The sequence below is a fragment of the Pseudoliparis swirei genome, chromosome 24, assembly GCF_029220125.1.
Source record: "Pseudoliparis swirei isolate HS2019 ecotype Mariana Trench chromosome 24, NWPU_hadal_v1, whole genome shotgun sequence".
NCBI lineage: Eukaryota > Metazoa > Chordata > Actinopteri > Perciformes > Liparidae > Pseudoliparis > Pseudoliparis swirei.
In genome coordinates, this window is record NC_079411.1 from 29,804,294 (window position 1) to 29,823,618 (window position 19,325).

Sequence of the window (19,325 nt, forward strand, 5' to 3'; positions counted from 1 at the left end):
CATCTGTCCCTAGTGGCCGTTATGGGCATAACCACGTCTATAAACAACGTGTCATCTGTACCTAGTGGCCGTTATGAGCATAACCACGTCTATAAACAACGTGTCGTCTGTCCCCAGTGGCCGTTATGGGCATAACCACGTCTATAAACAACGTGTCATCTGTCCCCAGTGGCCGTTATGGGCATAACCACGTCTATAAACAACGTGTCGTCTGTCCCTAGTGGCCGTTATGGGCATAACCACGTCTATAAACAACGTGTCGTCTGTCCCTAGTGGCCGTTATGGGCATAACCACGTCTATAAACAACGTGTCATCTGTCCCTAGTGGCCGTTATGGGCATAACCACGTCTATAAACAACGTGTCGTCTGTCCCTAGTGGCCGTTATGGGCATAACCACGTCAATAAACAACGTGTCATCTGTCCCCAGTGGCCGTTATGGGCATAACCACGTCTATAAACAACGTGTCATCTGTCCCTAGTGGCCGTTATGAGCATAACCACGTCTATTAACAACGTGTCATCTGTCCCCAGTGGCCGTTATGGGCATAACCACGTGTATAAACAACGTGTCGTCTGTCCCTAGTGGCCGTTATGGGCATAACCACGTCTATAAACAACGTGTCATCTGTCCCTAGTGGCCGTTATGAGCATAACCACGTCTATAAACAACGTGTCATCTGTCCCTAGTGGCTGTTATGAGCATAACCACGTCTATAAACAACGTGTCATCTGTCCCTAGTGGCCGTTATGGGCATAACCACGTCAATAAACAACCTGTCATCTGTCCCCAGTGGCCGTTATGGGCATAACCACGTCTATAAACAACGTGTCATCTGTCCCTAGTGGCCGTTATGGGCATAACCACGTCAATAAACAACCTGTCATCTGTCCCCAGTGGCCGTTATGGGCATAACCACGTCTATAAACAATGTGTCATCTGTCCCTAGTGGCCGTTATGGGCATAACCACGTCGATAAACAACGTGTCATCTGTCCCTAGTGGCCGTTATGGGCATAACCACGTCAATAAACAACGTGTCATCTGTCCCTAGTGGCCGTTATGGGCATAACCACGTCTATAAACAACGTGTCGTCTGTACCTAGTGGCCGTTATGAGCATAACCACGTCTATAAACAATGTGTCGTCTGTCCCTAGTGGCCGTTATGGGCATAACCACGTCTATAAACAACGTGTTGTCTGTCCCTAGTGGCCGTTATGAGCATAACCACGTCTATAAACAACGTGTTGTCTGTCCCTAGTGGCCGTTATGAGCATAACCACGTCTATAAACAACGTGTCATCTGTCCCTAGTGGCCGTTATGAGCATAACCACGTCTATAAACAACGTGTCGTCTGTCCCCAGTGGCCGTTATGAGCATAACCATGTGTATAAACAACGTGTCATCTGTCCCTAGTGGCCGTTATGGGCATAACCACGTCTATAAACAACGTGTCATCTGTCCCTAGTGGCCGTTATGAGCATAACCACGTCTATAAACAACGTGTTGTCTGTACCTAGTGGCCGTTATGGGCATAACCACGTCTATAAACAACGTGTCGTCTGTCCCTAGTGGCCGTTATGGGCATAACCACGTCTATAAACAACGTGTCATCTGTCCCTAGTGGCCGTTATGGGCATAACCACGTCTATAAACAACGTGTCATCTGTCCCTAGTGGCCGTTATGAGCATAACCACGTCTATAAACAACGTGTTGTCTGTACCTAGTGGCCGTTATGGGCATAACCACGTCTATAAACAACGTGTCATCTGTCCCTAGTGGCCGTTATGGGCATAACCACGTCTATAAACAACGTGTCATCTGTCCCTAGTGGCCGTTATGAGCATAACCACGTCTATAAACAACGTGTCATCTGTCCCTAGTGGCCGTTATGGGCATAACCACGTGTATAAACAACGTGTCATCTGTCCCTAGTGGCCGTTATGGGCATAACCACGTCTATAAACAACGTGTCGTCTGTCCCTAGTGGCCGTTATGGGCATAACCACGTCTATAAACAACGTGTCATCTGTACCTAGTGGCCGTTATGGGCATAACCACGTCTATAAACAACGTGTCATCTGTCCCTAGTGGCCGTTATGGGCATAACCACGTCTATAAACAACGTGTCATCTGTCCCTAGTGGCCGTTATGAGCATAACCACGTATAGACAACGTGTCATCTGTCCTTAGTGGCCGTTATGGGCATAACCACGTCTATAAACAACGTGTCATCTGTACCTAGTGGCCGTTATGGGCATAACCACGTCTATAAACAACGTGTCATCTGTCCCTAGTGGCCGTTATGGGCATAACCACGTCTATAAACAACGTGTCATCTGTCCCTAGTGGCCGTTATGGGCATAACCACGTCTATAAACAACGTGTTGTCTGTCCCTAGTGGCCGTTATGAGCATAACCACGTCTATAAACAACGTGTCGTCTGTCCCTAGTGGCCGTTATGGGCATAACCACGTCTATAAACAACGTGTCATCTGTCCCTAGTGGCCGTTATGGGCATAACCACGTCTATAAACAACGTGTCATCTGTCCCTAGTGGCCGTTATGAGCATAACCACGTCTATAAACAACGTGTCATCTGTCCCTAGTGGCCGTTATGGGCATAACCACGTCTATAAACAACGTGTCGTCTGTACCTAGTGGCCGTTATGGGCATAACCACGTCTATAAACAACGTGTCATCTGTCCCTAGTGGCCGTTATGGGCATAACCACGTCTATAAACAACGTGTCATCTGTCCCTAGTGGCCGTTATGAGCATAACCACGTGTATAAACAACGTGTCATCTGTCCTTAGTGGCCGTTATGGGCATAACCACGTCTATAAACAACGTGTCATCTGTCCCTAGTGGCCGTTATGAGCATAACCACGTGTATAAACAACGTGTCATCTGTCCTTAGTGGCCGTTATGGGCATAACCACGTGTATAAACAACGTGTCATCTGTCCCTAGTGGCCGTTATGAGCATAACCACGTCTATAAACAACGTGTCGTCTGTCCCCAGTGGCCGTTATGAGCATAACCACGTCTATAAACAACGTGTCATCTGTCCCTAGTGGCCGTTATGGGCATAACCACGTGTATAAACAACGTGTCATCTGTCCCTAGTGGCCGTTATGAGCATAACCACGTCTATAAACAACGTGTCGTCTGTCCCCAGTGGCCGTTATGAGCATAACCACGTCTATAAACAACGTGTCATCTGTCCCTAGTGGCCGTTATGAGCATAACCACGTCTATAAACAACGTGTCATCTGTCCCTAGTGGCCGTTATGGGCATAACCACGTCTATAAACAACGTGTCGTCTGTCCCCAGTGGCCGTTATGAGCATAACCACGTCTATAAACAACGTGTCATCTGTCCCCAGTGGCCGTTATGAGCATAACCACGTCTATAAACAACGTGTCATCTGTCCCTAGTGGCCGTTATGGGCATAACCACGTCTATAAACAACGTGTCATCTGTCCCTAGTGGCCGTTATGGGCATAACCACGTCAATAAACAACGTGTCATCTGTCCCTAGTGGCCGTTATGGGCATAACCACGTCTATAGACAACGTGTCATCTGTCCCTAGTGGCCGTTATGAGCATAACCACGTCTATAAACAACGTGTCATCTGTCCCTAGTGGCCGTTATGGGCATAACCACGTCTATAAACAACGTGTCATCTGTCCCTAGTGGCCGTTATGGGCATAACCACGTCTATAAACAACGTGTCATCTGTCCCTAGTGGCCGTTATGGGCATAACCACGTCTATAAACAACGTGTCATCTGTCCCTAGTGGCCGTTATGGGCATAACCACGTCTATAGACAACGTGTCATCTGTCCCTAGTGGCGTTATGAGCATAACCACGCCTATAAACAGCGTGTCATCTGTCCCTAGTGGCCGTTATGGGCATAACCACGTCTATAAACAACGTGTCATCTGTCCCTAGTGGCCGTTATGGGCATAACCACGTCTATAGACAACGTGTCATCTGTCCCTAGTGGCCGTTATGGGCATAACCACGTCTATAAACAACGTGTCGTCTGTCCCTAGTGGCCGTTATGGGCATAACCACGTCTATAAACAACGTGTCGTCTGTCCCTAGTGGCCGTTATGGGCATAACCACGTCTATAAACAACGTGTCGTCTGTCCCTAGTGGCCGTTATGGGCATAACCACGTCGATAAACAACGTGTCATCTGTCCCTAGTGGCCGTTATGGGCATAACCACGTCTATAAACAACGTGTCATCTGTCCCTAGTGGCCGTTATGAGCATAACCACGTCGATAAACAACGTGTCATCTGTCCCTAGTGGCCGTTATGGGCATAACCACGTCTATAAACAACGTGTCATCTGTCCCTAGTGGCCGTTATGGGCATAACCACGTCTATAAACAACGTGTCATCTGTCCCTAGTGGCCATTATGGGCATAACCACGTCTATAAACAACGTGTTGTCTGTCCCTAGTGGCCGTTATGAGCATAACCACGTCGATAAACAACGTGTCATCTGTCCCTAGTGGCCGTTATGGGCATAACCACGTCGATAAACAACGTGTCATCTGTCCCTAGTGGCCGTTATGGGCATAACCACGTCAATAAACAACGTGTCGTCTGTCCCTAGTGGCCGTTATGGGCATAACCACGTCTATAAACAACGTGTCATCTGTCCTTAGTGGCCGTTATGGGCATAACCACGTCTATAAACAACGTGTCATCTGTCCCTAGTGGCCGTTATGGGCATAACCACGTGTATAAACAACGTGTCATCTGTCCCTAGTGGCCGTTATGGGCATAACCACGTCTATAAACAACGTGTCGTCTGTCCCCAGTGGCCGTTATGGGCATAATCACGTCTATAAACAACGTGTCGTCTGTCCCCAGTGGCCGTTATGGGCATAACCACATCTATAAACAACGTGTCATCTGTCCCCAGTGGCCGTTATGGGCATAACCACGTCTATAAACAACGTGTCGTCTGTCCCTAGTGGCCGTTATGGGCATAACCACGTCTATAAACAACGTGTCGTCTGTCCCCAGTGGCCGTTATGGGCATAACCACGTCTATAAACAACGTGTCGTCTGTCCCTAGTGGCCGTTATGGGCATAACCACGTCTATAAACAACGTGTCATCTGTCCCTAGTGGCCGTTATGGGCATAACCACATCTATAAACAACGTGTCATCTGTCCCTAGTGGCCGTTATGGGCATAACCACGTCGATAAACAACGTGTCGTCTGTCCCTAGTGGCCGTTATGAGCATAACCACGTCTATAAACAACGTGTCATCTGTCCCTAGTGGCCGTTATGGGCATAACCACGTCGATAAACAACGTGTCGTCTGTCCCTAGTGGCCGTTATGGGCATAACCACGTCGATAAACAACGTGTCGTCTGTCCCTAGTGGCCGTTATGGGCATAACCACGTCTATAAACAACGTGTCATCTGTCCCTAGTGGCCGTTATGAGCATAACCACGTCTATAGACAACGTGTCATCTGTCCCTAGTGGCCGTTATGGGCATAACCACGTCAATAAACAACGTGTCGTCTGTCCCTAGTGGCCGTTATGGGCATAACCACGTGTATAAACAACGTGTCATCTGTCCCTAGTGGCCGTTATGGGCATAACCACGTCGATAAACAACGTGTTGTCTGTCCCTAGTGGCCGTTATGGGCATAACCACGTCTATAAACAACGTGTCATCTGTCCCTAGTGGCCGTTATGAGCATAACCACGTGTATAAACAACGTGTCATCTGTCCCTAGTGGCCGTTATGGGCATAACCACGTCTATAGACAACGTGTCATCTGTCCCTAGTGGCCGTTATGAGCATAACCACGTGTATAAACAACGTGTCATCTGTCCCTAGTGGCCGTTATGGGCATAACCACGTCTATAAACAATGTGTCATCTGTCCCTAGTGGCCGTTATGGGCATAACCACGTGTATAAACAACGTGTCATCTGTCCCTAGTGGCCGTTATGAGCATAACCACGTCTATAAACAACGTGTCATCTGTCCCTAGTGGCCGTTATGGGCATAACCACGTGTATAAACAACGTGTCGTCTGTCCCTAGTGGCCGTTATGGGCATAACCACGTCTATAAACAACGTGTCATCTGTCCCTAGTGGCCGTTATGGGCATAACCACGTCTATAAACAACGTGTCGTCTGTACCTAGTGGCCGTTATGGGCATAACCACGTCTATAAACAACGTGTCGTCTGTACCTAGTGGCCGTTATGAGCATAACCACGTCTATAAACAACGTGTCGTCTGTCCCTAGTGGCCGTTATGGGCATAACCACGTCTATAAACAACGTGTCATCTGTCCCTAGTGGCCGTTATGGGCATAACCACGTCTATAAACAACGTGTCGTCTGTCCCTAGTGGCCGTTATGGGCATAACCACGTCTATAAACAACGTGTCGTCTGTCCCTAGTGGCCGTTATGGGCATAACCACGTCTATAAACAACGTGTCGTCTGTCCCTAGTGGCCGTTATGGGCATAACCACGTCTATAAACAACGTGTCGCCTGTCCCTAGTGGCGTTATGGGCATAACCACGTCTATAAACAACGTGTCATCTGTCCCTAGTGGCCGTTATGGGCATAACCACGTCGATAAACAACGTGTCATCTGTCCCTAGTGGCCGTTATGGGCATAACCACGTCTATAAACAACGTGTCATCTGTCCCTAGTGGCCGTTATGGGCATAACCACGTCAATAAACAACGTGTCGTCTGTCCCTAGTGGCCGTTATGGGCATAACCACGTCTATAAACAACGTGTCATCTGTCCCTAGTGGCCGTTATGGGCATAACCACGTCTATAAACAACGTGTCATCTGTCCCTAGTGGCCGTTATGGGCATAACCACGCCTATAAACAACGTGTCATCTGTCCCTAGTGGCCGTTATGGGCATAACCACGCCTATAAACAACGTGTCATCTGTCCCTAGTGGCCGTTATGGGCATAACCACGCCTATAAACAACGTGTCATCTGTCCCTAGTGGCCGCGTTATGGCATAACCACGTCTATAAACAACGTGTCATCTGTCCCTAGTGGCCGTTATGGGCATAACCACGCCTATAAACAACGTGTCATCTGTCCCTAGTGGCCGTTATGGGCATAACCACGTCTATAAACAACGTGTCATCTGTCCCTAGTGGCCGTTATGGGCATAACCACGTCTATAAACAACGTGTCATCTGTCCCCAGTGGCCGCATGGGCATAACCACGTCTATAAACAACGTGTCATCTGTCCTTAGTGGCCGTTATGGGCATAACCACGTCTATAAACAACGTGTCATCTGTCCCTAGTGGCCGTTATGGGCATAACCACGTCTATAAACAACGTGTCGTCTGTCCCTAGTGGCCGTTATGGGCATAACCACGTCTATAAACAACGTGTCATCTGTCCCTAGTGGCGTTATGGGCATAACCACGTCTATAAACAACGTGTCATCTGTCCCTAGTGGCCGTTATGGGCATAACCACGTCTATAAACAACGTGTCATCTGTCCCTAGTGGCCGTTATGAGCATAACCACGTCGATAAACAACGTGTCATCTGTCCCTAGTGGCCGCAGGGCATAACCACGCCGATAAACAACGTGTCATCTGTCCCTAGTGGCCGTTATGGGCATAACCACGTCTATAAACAACGTGTCATCTGTCCCTAGTGGCCGTTATGGGCATAACCACGTCTATAAACAACGTGTCATCTGTCCCTAGTGGCCGTTATGGGCATAACCACGTCAATAAACAACGTGTCGTCTGTCCCTAGTGGCCGTTATGGGCATAACCACGTCTATAAACAACGTGTCATCTGTCCTTAGTGGCCGTTATGGGCATAACCACGTCTATAAACAACGTGTCATCTGTCCCTAGTGGCCGTTATGGGCATAACCACGTATAAACAACGTCACATCTGTCCCTAGTGGCGGTTATGGGCATAACCACGTCTATAAACAACGTGTCGTCTGTCCCCAGTGGCCGTTATGGGCATAACCACGTCTATAAACAACGTGTCGTCTGTCCCTAGTGGCCGTTATGGGCATAACCACGTCTATAAACAACGTGTCGTCTGTCCCCAGTGGCCGTTATGGGCATAACCACGTCTATAAACAACGTGTCGTCTGTCCCTAGTGGCCGTTATGGGCATAACCACGTCTATAGACAATGTGTCATCTGTCCCTAGTGGCCGTTATGGGCATAACCACGTCGATAAACAACGTGTCGTCTGTCCCTAGTGGCCGTTATGGGCATAACCACATCTATAAACAACGTGTCATCTGTCCCTAGTGGCCGTTATGGGCATAACCACGTCGATAAACAACGTGTCGTCTGTCCCTAGTGGCCGTTATGGGCATAACCACGTCTATAAACAACGTGTCGTCTGTCCCCAGTGGCCGTTATGGGCATAACCACGTCTATAAACAACGTGTCGTCTGTCCCTAGTGGCCGTTATGGGCATAACCACGTCTATAGACAATGTGTCATCTGTCCCTAGTGGCCGTTATGGGCATAACCACGTCGATAAACAACGTGTCGTCTGTCCCTAGTGGCCGTTATGAGCATAACCACGTCTATAAACAACGTGTCATCTGTCCCTAGTGGCCGTTATGGGCATAACCACGTCGATAAACAACGTGTCATCTGTCCCTAGTGGTAGTGGCCGTTATGGGCATAACCACGTCGATAAACAACGTGTCGTCTGTCCCTAGTGGCCGTTATGGGCATAACCACGTCTATAAACAACGTGTCATCTGTCCCTAGTGGCCGTTATGAGCATAACCACGTGTATAAACAACGTGTCATCTGTCCCTAGTGGCCGTTATGGGCATAACCACGTCTATAGACAATGTGTCATCTGTCCCTAGTGGCCGTTATGAGCATAACCACGTCTATAGACAACGTGTCATCTGTCCCTAGTGGCCGTTATGGGCATAACCACGTCAATAAACAACGTGTCGTCTGTCCCTAGTGGCCGTTATGGGCATAACCACGTCTATAAACAACGTGTCGTCTGTCCCTAGTGGCCGTTATGGGCATAACCACGTCTATAAACAACGTGTCGTCTGTCCCTAGTGGCCGTTATGGGCATAACCACGTCTATAAACAACGTGTCATCTGTCCCTAGTGGCCGTTATGGGCATAACCACGTCTATAAACAACGTGTCATCTGTCCCTAGTGGCCATTATGGGCATAACCACGTCTATAAACAACGTGTCATCTGTCCCTAGTGGCCGTTATGAGCATAACCACGTCTATAAACAACGTGTCATCTGTCCCTAGTGGCGTTATGGGCATAACCACGCCTATAAACAACGTGTCATCTGTACCTAGTGGCCGTTATGGGCATAACCACGCCTATAAACAACGTGTCATCTGTCCTAGTGGCCGTTATGAGCATAACCACGTCTATAAACAACGTGTCATCTGTCCCTAGTGGCCGTTATGAGCATAACCACGTCTATAAACAACGTGTCATCTGTCCCTAGTGGCCGTTATGGGCATAACCACGTCTATAAACAACGTGTCATCTGTCCCTAGTGGCCGTTATGGGCATAACCACGTCTATAAACAACGTGTCGTCTGTACCTAGTGGCCGTTATGGGCATAACCACGTCTATAAACAACGTGTCATCTGTCCCTAGTGGCCGTTATGAGCATAACCACGTCTATAAACAACGTGTCATCTGTCCCTAGTGGCCGTTATGGGCATAACCACGTCTATAAACAACGTGTCATCTGTCCCTAGTGGCCGTTATGGGCATAACCACGTGTATAAACAACGTGTCATCTGTCCCTAGTGGCCGTTATGAGCATAACCACGTCTATAAACAACGTGTCATCTGTCCCTAGTGGCCGCATGGGCATAACCACGCCTATAAACAACGTGTCGTCTGTCCCTAGTGGCCGTTATGGGCATAACCACGTCTATAAACAACGTGTCATCTGTCCCTAGTGGCCGTTATGGGCATAACCACGTCTATAAACAACGTGTCGTCTGTACCTAGTGGCCGTTATGAGCATAACCACGTCTATAAACAACGTGTCATCTGTCCCTAGTGGCCGTTATGGGCATAACCACGTCTATAAACAACGTGTCGTCTGTCCCTAGTGGCCGTTATGGGCATAACCACGTCTATAAACAACGTGTTGTCTGTACCTAGTGGCCGTTATGGGCATAACCACGTCAATAAACAACGTGTCATCTGTCCCTAGTGGCCGTTATGGGCATAACCACGTCTATAAACAACGTGTCATCTGTACCTAGTGGCCGTTATGGGCATAACCACGTCTATAGACAATGTGTCATCTGTCCCTAGTGGCCGTTATGGGCATAACCACGTCTATAAACAACGTGTCGTCTGTACCTAGTGGCCGTTATGAGCATAACCACGTCTATAAACAACGTGTCATCTGTCCCTAGTGGCCGTTATGGGCATAACCACGTCTATAAACAACGTGTCGTCTGTCCCTAGTGGCCGTTATGGGCATAACCACGTCTATAAACAACGTGTTGTCTGTACCTAGTGGCCGTTATGGGCATAACCACGTCAATAAACAACGTGTCATCTGTCCCTAGTGGCCGTTATGGGCATAACCACGTATATAAACAACGTGTCATCTGTACCTAGTGGCCGTTATGGGCATAACCACGTGTATAAACAACGTGTCGTCTGTCCCTAGTGGCCGTTATGAGCATAACCACGTGTATAAACAACGTGTCATCTGTCCCTAGTGGCCGTTATGGGCATAACCACGTCTATAAACAACGTGTCATCTGTCCCTAGTGGCCGTTATGGGCATAACCACGTCTATAAACAACGTGTTGTCTGTACCTAGTGGCCGTTATGGGCATAACCACGTGTATAAACAACGTGTCATCTGTCCCTAGTGGCCGTTATGGGCATAACCACGTCTATTAACAACGTGTCATCTGTCCCCAGTGGCCGTTATGGGCATAACCACGTCTATAAACAACGTGTCATCTGTCCCTAGTGGCCGTTATGGGCATAACCACGTCGATAAACAACGTGTCGTCTGTCCCTAGTGGCCGTTATGGGCATAACCACGTCTATGAAACTTTGCACTTCGTAATTTTTGAGAAGGACTGAATGAATATTAGATGATGTCATGATGTCATATTGTGATGTTTGTCTTCCACTGTGCAGCAGAGTGATGGAGGTCCTGCTGCAGCACCACTACACCACCCACATGGACCTCCATCACTACACCACCCACATGGACCTGCTGCAGCCCTTCGAGTGAGACCCAAGAGTGAGGTAAGAGCTCAATATCTCACATCTAGACAATAAGAGACCAACTCACACACACACACACGCACACACACACACATGCACACACACGCACACACACACACACATACACGCACACAAACACACGCACACACATACATGCACACACACGCACACACATACACGCACACACACACACATACACGCACGCACACATGCACACATACACGCACACACACGCACACATGCGCACACGCACACACACTCCCAGTGAATGCCCCGTTGTAGGAATGTCCCCCAGCACTTAGGGCTCAGCCAAGCAGACGTTAAAACTCTATAATTAGCTGGTTCAAGGATCTAGACCTCTTCTCCCCAACAAAGGGGTCGAGGGGGTCGGGGGGGGGGGGTCAGGGGTGAAAAGCCAGGGCGGGGGGGCGCGAGGAAGGACACGCTTCAAGTGAGACCTTCAAACCTCCTGCTTGCTCACTTTATGACTGTCAGGGCAAAGTGAACGAGGCCTGGAGGCGTGTCTAAAGAAATGTGTTCACACGGTCAGGGAAGGACCTGGAACCTTAAAATGGAAAATTAAATATACAACGTTTTGGAAAAGTCCTGGAAATGTTGTTATATTCATTATCATGAGGATGAACCTGTTCATTGGTCATGAGGATGAACCTGTTCATTGGTCATGTGGATGAACCTGTTCATTGGTCATGAGGATGAACCTGTTCATTGGTCATGTGGATGAACCTGTTCATTGGTCATGAGGATGAACCCTGTTCATTGGTCATGTGGATGAACCTGTTCATTGGTCATGTGGATGAACCTGTTCATTGGTCATGTGGATGAACCTGTTCATTGGTCGTGTGGATGAACCTGTTCATTGGTCGTGTGGATGAACCCTGTTCATTGGTCATGTGGATGAACCTGTTCATTGGTCATGTGGATGAACCTGTTCATTGGTCATGTGGATGAACCTGTTCATTGGTCATGAGGATGAACCTGTTCATTGGTCATGAGGATGAACCTGTTCATTGGTCATGAGGATGAACCTGTTCATTGGTCATGTGATGAACCTGTTCATTGGTCATGTGGATGAACCTGTTCATTGGTCATGAGGATGAACCTGTTCATTGGTCATGTGGATGAACCTGTTCATTGGTCATGTGGATGAACCTGTTCATTGATCATGTGGATGAACCTGTTCATTGGTCATGTGATGAACCTGTTCATTGGTCATGAGGATGAACCTGTTCATTGGTCATGAGGATGAACCTGTTCATTGGTCATGTGATGAACCTGTTCATTGGTCATGTGGATGAACCTGTTCATTGGTCATGAGGATGAACCTGTTCATTGGTCATGTGATGAACCTGTTCATTGGTCATGAGGATGAACCTGTTCATTGGTCATGAGGATGAACCTGTTCATTGGTCATGTGATGAACCTGTTCATTGGTCATGTGGATGAACCTGTTCATTGGTCATGAGGATGAACCTGTTCATTGGTCATGTGGATGAACCTGTTCATTGGTCATGAGGATGAACCTGTTCATTGGTCATGAGGATGAACCTGTTCATTGGTCATGTGGATGAACCTGTTCATTGGTCATGTGGATGAACCTGTTCATTGATCATGTGGATGAACCTGTTCATTGGTCATGTGATGAACCTGTTCATTGGTCATGAGGATGAACCTGTTCATTGGTCATGTGGATGAACCTGTTCATTGGTCGTGTGGATGAACCTGTTCATTGGTCATGAGGATGAACCTGTTCATTGGTCATGTGATGAACCTGTTCATTGGTCATGAGGATGAACCTGTTCATTGGTCGTGTGGATGAACCTGTTCATTGGTCATGAGGATGAACCTGTTCATTGGTCGTGTGGATGAACCTGTTCATTGGTCATGAGGATGAACCTGTTCAGTAACAATCTGGTGATGGGTGGCGTCGGCATCCGGCTGCTCTACTCCTCCGGCTGCTCTACGCCTCCGGCTGCTCTACGCCTCCGGCCCTGCAGTCACCCGGGGTGGCGCACTAAGCTCTGGGTCAACACGGCTTTCACTGCTGCTAATGGAGCTCCTCACAGCCGAGGCCCAGCAGGGCGGTGGAGGCCGGAGAGATGGTGACCTCATGAAGAGGAGCTCAGACCCCGCCCCCCCCTTCAGACCCCCGTGTCGGGACGCCTCCTAATCCTTTAAGCCACAACACAAATCCTCTAAATGATGTCAACTGGAGGCAGATGTGAGCTTCACTTCCAGCTGCTGGATGGAGCTCTTACTGCGGTGAGATCCAGCCTCCTGATTGGCTGAGAGTCACGAGCTGGACGTCATTCAGCCGTAATGTCCGACAGCTGCTTACGTTTATCTGAGCGTTCCATATCAGAATAACATGTATGAAGAGAATCCTGTAGACCTGAAGACCAGAACCAGAGAAGGTCTGCATGAAATACTGAAGACCAGGTCTACACTCTACACCAGGACTGTCTCGTCAATAATGTTCAAGGGTGTTCGGCCCGACGCCTAGCGGACCTTCACTGGACCTTCATTAGACCTTCACTAGACCTTCACTGGACCTTCACTAGACCTTCACTGGACCTTCACTAGACCTTCACTAGACCTTCACTGGACCTTCACTGGACCTTCACTAGACCTTCACTAGACCTTCACTGGACCTTCATTAGACCTTCACTGGACCTTCACTAGACCTTCACTGGACCTTCACTGGACCTTCACTGGACCTTCACTAGACCTGTGGGTCTGGTTCCCCGTGGGTCTGGTTCCCTGTGGGTCTGGTTCCCCGTGGGTCTGGTTCCCCGTGGGTCTGGTTCCCCGTGGGTCCGTTTCCCCGTGGGTCCGTTTCCCCGTGGGTCCGGTTCCCCGTGGGTCCGTTTCCCGTGGGTCCGTTCCCGTGGGTCCGTTCCCGTGGGTCCGCTTCCCGTGGGTCCGTTTCCCCGTGGGTCCGTTTCCCCGTGGGTCCGTTTCCCCGTGGGTCCGGTTCCCCGTGGGTCCGTTTCCCCGTGGGTCCGTTTCCCCGTGGGTCCGGTTCCCCGTGGGTCCGTTTCCCCGTGGGTCCGGTTCCCCGTGGGTCCGGTTCCCCGTGGGTCCGTTTCCCCGTGGGTCCGGTTCCCCGTGGGTCCGTTTCCCCGTGGGTCCGGTTCCCCGTGGGTCTGGAGGCCTGCGTGGGACCCGCTGCTGGACTCTATTCTTAGAGCTGCAGAGGAAGAGCCGAGCGGCGGCACCCGGACCGGCTTCCTCTTGAGGTCACCGCCGGAAACAACACGGCAGGCTCCTCCTCCTGGAGGAGGCCCAGACTGAATCCCCCTAGCATTTAACGGAGCCGAGCAGCGTGCGCTCTGATCGCTCTTTTAATGAAGTATCGATACTAAAAATATGCTAAATCACATCGTTTTAACGTACGGTACTTCGTTAGCATCGCTACACCGTGCAGCGTGACAGCAGCAGATGTAGCGGACCAACATTCAAGCTAACCTAACTTCCCAAACGCTGTGGCCATCTGAACGCTGATTGGCCGAGACGCGACACGCCCATCAAAGATGTTTTATTGTGAAGAAGAGCACCACTTCACATTTTCTCCGCGTCTCACTGCAATCTCAACGGCAGCGTGAACACAATAATAAATCGGAACGCGTCTCTGGTTCTGTTCAGGGGGCGGGGCCACATGGGGAGGCGGGCCGGATTCGGCCCGCGGGCCGTATTTTGGGGACCACTGCCCTAGAGTAATCCCATAAGTAATAAAAACCATTAAAAGTGAGAAATAAAAAACATTAAATATATGAAATAAAAAACATTAAAAATAAGTAATAAAAACCATTAAAAGTAAATAGCAACAGTGCTACAGACACACCGTGTGGAACATGATTGATTGGGAGATATTTTAATATCAGAGTGCCGGACATACTGTGTTCCAGATGGTTCTGCATATAGCTCTCTGTCTGGAGGACAACAGGAGGCGTTGGTTTGATTCCCTATCAGATGCTCCTGGATGCAGATCGCTCTGTCCGCGGCCGGAGGACAATAGCCTCGCGGTGGTTAGCGTGCCGAGGTCAGCAGCAGATCTGCTCTGGGCTTCCTCCATGTTCCGGTTTGGCAGCCTCAACATCCTCTCTCCAGGCCACGCCTCCTCTCTCCAGGCCACGCCTCCTCTCTTCACTCGATGCTGTGCTCACGGCCTTCAGGCCTCTCCAGACCACGCCTCCTCTCAGACCACGCCTCCTCTCTCCAGGCCACGCCTCCTCTCTAGACCACGCCTGGTATTTCTCTACATACCAGAGGACATGTTCTGTTGGAGCACCTTTGTGGAGGTCAAAGGTCACAGAACCCTCACATACCTCAGACCACCTGAACACATCCGCTCCACCACCTGGGGGCGAGCTGGTGCTCCACCACGTCATCATGTGGTCACCATGGAAACCGACAGCTGACTCCCAGAGACTTTACCTCCCTTCAGTTTGACCTCATTTGACCTCATTTGTGTTCATCCTCGTCTGTGTATTTATATTGTTACTGAGACTCTTCTCCAGGTTTCATGTTGTTTCTCATATGTTGAATCCACATCTGGACTGTGACGCTCTGCTGCATCACTTCCATATGGAAACTATTTAGAGTGGAAAGGGGAATGCATGAGGGGGAGGAGGGGGCGGGGCGAGGAGGGGGCGGGGCGAGGAGGGGCGAGGGGGCAGAGGAGGGGGCGAGGAGGGGGGCAGAGGAGGGGGGCAGAGGAGCCTGTTTCCCACGTTGCTCTGAACACTCAGAGGTCGCCGGAGAATAATTCTGTAATCAGAGCAGAAAGAGTTTAAAAAAACAGAAATGAGCAACAGAAAACATCTCCAGAGACCCTGGACACACACACACACACACACACACACACACACACACAGACACACACACAGACACACACACACAGACACACACACACACACACAGACACACACACACACAGACACACACACACAGACACACACACACACACACACACACACAGACACACACACACACACACACAGACACACACAGACACACACACAGACACACACACACACACACACACACACACAGACACACACACACACAGACACACACACACACACAGACACACAGACACACACAGACACAGACACACACACACACACACACACACACACACAGACACACACACACACACACACACACACACACACAGACACACACACAGACACACAGACACACACACACACACACACTGCAGCTGCAGGGGGGGGGGGGGGCGGCTCAGAGTTGTTGTGTAAGAGCCGCATGCCAAAGGTTTGAGTAACTCAGAGCAGGCGGGACAACGGGCTGTTGTGTGTGTGTCTGTGTGTGTGTGTGTGTGTGTGTCTGTGTGTGTGTGTGTGTCTGTGTGTGTGTGTGTCTGTGTCTGTGTGTGTGTGTGTGTGTGTCTGTGTGTGTGTGTTGTGTGTGAGACACACCCACCCCCCCGTGGTGAGGTCCTCCGGTGAGGACCCAGCAGTCTGAGGGTCTCAGGAGCCTCAGACCTCATCATTACATCTCATGTCATTTAGCCGACGCTTTTATCCAAAGAGACTCACAATAAGTGATCAACCAAGAGAACAAACTAAGAACTACAAGAATACAGGAAGTAACATTTCCTCAACATAGTCAAACGACTAAAGCACCACAATAAGATATTTAAGAGCCACTGAAGTGATAATCTGTGTTTTAATCCAGATATAGTCTAAAGATGTGTTTTCAGTCTCCGGTGAAGATGTAGAGACTTCCTGCTGTCCTGATGTCAGTGGGGAGCTGGTTCCACCAATCAGGAGCCAGGACAGCAACAGTCTGGATGTAGTGATGAGCTCGAGGGGGAGGAGTCACAAGACGATTGGCTGTTGCCGAGCGGAGCGACCGTGATGAGGTGTACGGTGTGACCACATCCCGGATGTAGACGGGGCCCGATCCGCTCAGAGCACGGGACCAAGAACCAGTGTTCTGAGCGGATGCTGCTCCACCGGTAACCATGGAGAGCGGAGGAGCGGAGGCTGAAGACCCGTCATCAGGACCGTCTCTCTGAGCGGGCTCTCCCACGGCGAGGCGTCGGCACGGCGACGGTGTTGTCCCGCGTTTAAAGGACGAAGCTGAGCCGTGTTTACAGAGCATGACGTCATCGTCTGATCCATTCATAACAAATGACATCATGCGTTACCTGTTGGGTCAGGTGAGATGTATTGAACACGAGGTCTGAAGTCAAGGTGAGGAGCGCCCCCTGCTGGAGGGTTCTCACCTGAAGGGACGTCCAGCGGAGATTACCCAGAGTTCAACAGGAGCATCAAGAGGATACATCTGTGGCTGTTGTTCTGTTTGTGGTCCGATGATCCTCTTCTTCCTCCTCCTCCTCTTCTTCCTCCTCCTCCTCCTCCTCTTCTTCTTCTTCCTCTTCCTCCCCCTCCTTTTCCTCCTCCTCTTCCTCTTCATAATCCTCTTCCTCCGCTTCCTCTTCCTCCTCCTCTCCCTCCTTTTCCTCCCTGTCTGATCTGTTCCAGTGTGGATTAAAATAGGTCAGGCTGTGGAGGTCAGTTAAGGAACCTGAGGTCAAAGGTCAGAGGCAAGAGAGACCTCTGCATTCCTATTGACTGCTGTCCTCTACACACACACACACACGCACACACACACACACACACACACACACACACACACACTCACACACGGCCAGAGTAATGACTAGCTGCACAATCCTTTAGATTTAAAACCATATTCTTTAAATTTGAGGATGATGAAGCTCATCGAAGTGTAAACACTCATCGGGGTGGACTCCGGTCCGGCGCCTCGCGTCATGAGAGTCTCCATCAGAATGTGTTCATCATCATCATCATCATCATCATCATCAGGTTTCACTGAATGAAGAACAGAACTTCTTCACCTCTAATCTTCTTCCTCTCTTCTTCTCTCTCAGAGCTCGTCCAGCGGTCCGGAGGAACCAGCCGGTGAGTCCTCAGCCCACCTGCCTCACGCTCAGGGACTCGGATCCAGACCTCCAGGCCCACGGCGCCACAGGGGTCAGACGTGTGGCTGCCTGGTCTGGTCTGGTTCTGGTGTCATGTGAAGAGATTCTGACGCCAGTTTCTGATTGATAATCTTGTCCGGTGTTCACAACATGGGACCAGAGAGGAGGGAGGGAGGGAGGGAGGAGGTTGAGGAGACACCAGATGTCTCCTTGTCTCCTCCCCCCTGGCTCCTCCCCCCTGGCTCCTCCCTCTCCGTCAGCAGTCTGCTGGTGGAGCACGGGATCATCAGCCAACTCAGGATGGGGGGGTCATTAAACACCCCCCTGTGTCGTCGGCTGGTAAACAACCAGAGAGGTGGAGACCCCCCCCCCCCACGGTCTCAGAGCTGCTGCGAGTCCTCACTCTAAACATCAGTGTGTGTGTGTGTGTGTGTGACTGTGTGTGAAGTTGTGTAACCTCCACTCCAAGTCCGTGTGATGGACTCGGGGGGGGGGGGGGGTCTGAGTGACACGTGTGACGTCACGCCAGGAAAGAGACTAAGTCTGGTTCTGATCGATCAATACGAGCTGCTTATTGATCACTGAGCTGCTTATTGATTATGATGTCATGTTCTCATCTAACAACTAAAAACCTTGTTGGCAACAGCTCTGAAGGACTCTGGTTCTTGAGTCTGAGAGAGATGAGCTGACCCTCATGAAGGACACACGTGCGCTGTGATTGGTCGAACACACGAGCCAATGAAAAGAGATAGAAAACGACATTTTCAAATATCACTTTGCCAAAAACAACCGAAAACTTCACAGAAGAAAACACGATGGAGTCTGAATATAAACCAGGAGGCTGCAGCTCGGAGAGGGGAGGAGCTAAGGAGAGAGGAAATGGTTTAGCAGCTTCAGTGGAGGGAGGAGTCCTCATCATTAGTCTGTCTGCCTCTTCTTCATCCCTTGTTTCCTTCTTCCCTTCGTGGAACTCCAGAGACAAACTTGTGTTCCTGGTATTTAGAGTTGATTGTGAAGGCAGCTGTGTTGACCTGGAG

At 49.8% G+C, this 19,325-nt stretch overlaps 1 protein-coding gene across 2 annotated transcripts in view; it reads left to right on the forward strand.

Annotated features, from left to right (window-relative positions):
• LOC130190678 (uncharacterized) overlaps nt 1-18,645 on the forward strand; it is a 29,576-nt gene extending 10,931 nt beyond the window's left edge. For both annotated transcript variants that reach the window (XM_056410220.1, XM_056410222.1), the window contains exons 4-5: nt 11,205-11,315; nt 18,238-18,645. In XM_056410220.1, coding sequence (XP_056266195.1) covers nt 11,205-11,315; nt 18,238-18,387 — 261 coding nt within the window. In that variant the 3' untranslated portion in view covers nt 18,388-18,645. The remainder of the gene's footprint in view (nt 1-11,204; nt 11,316-18,237) is intronic.
• The last annotated feature ends 680 nt before the right edge of the window (nt 18,646-19,325 follow it).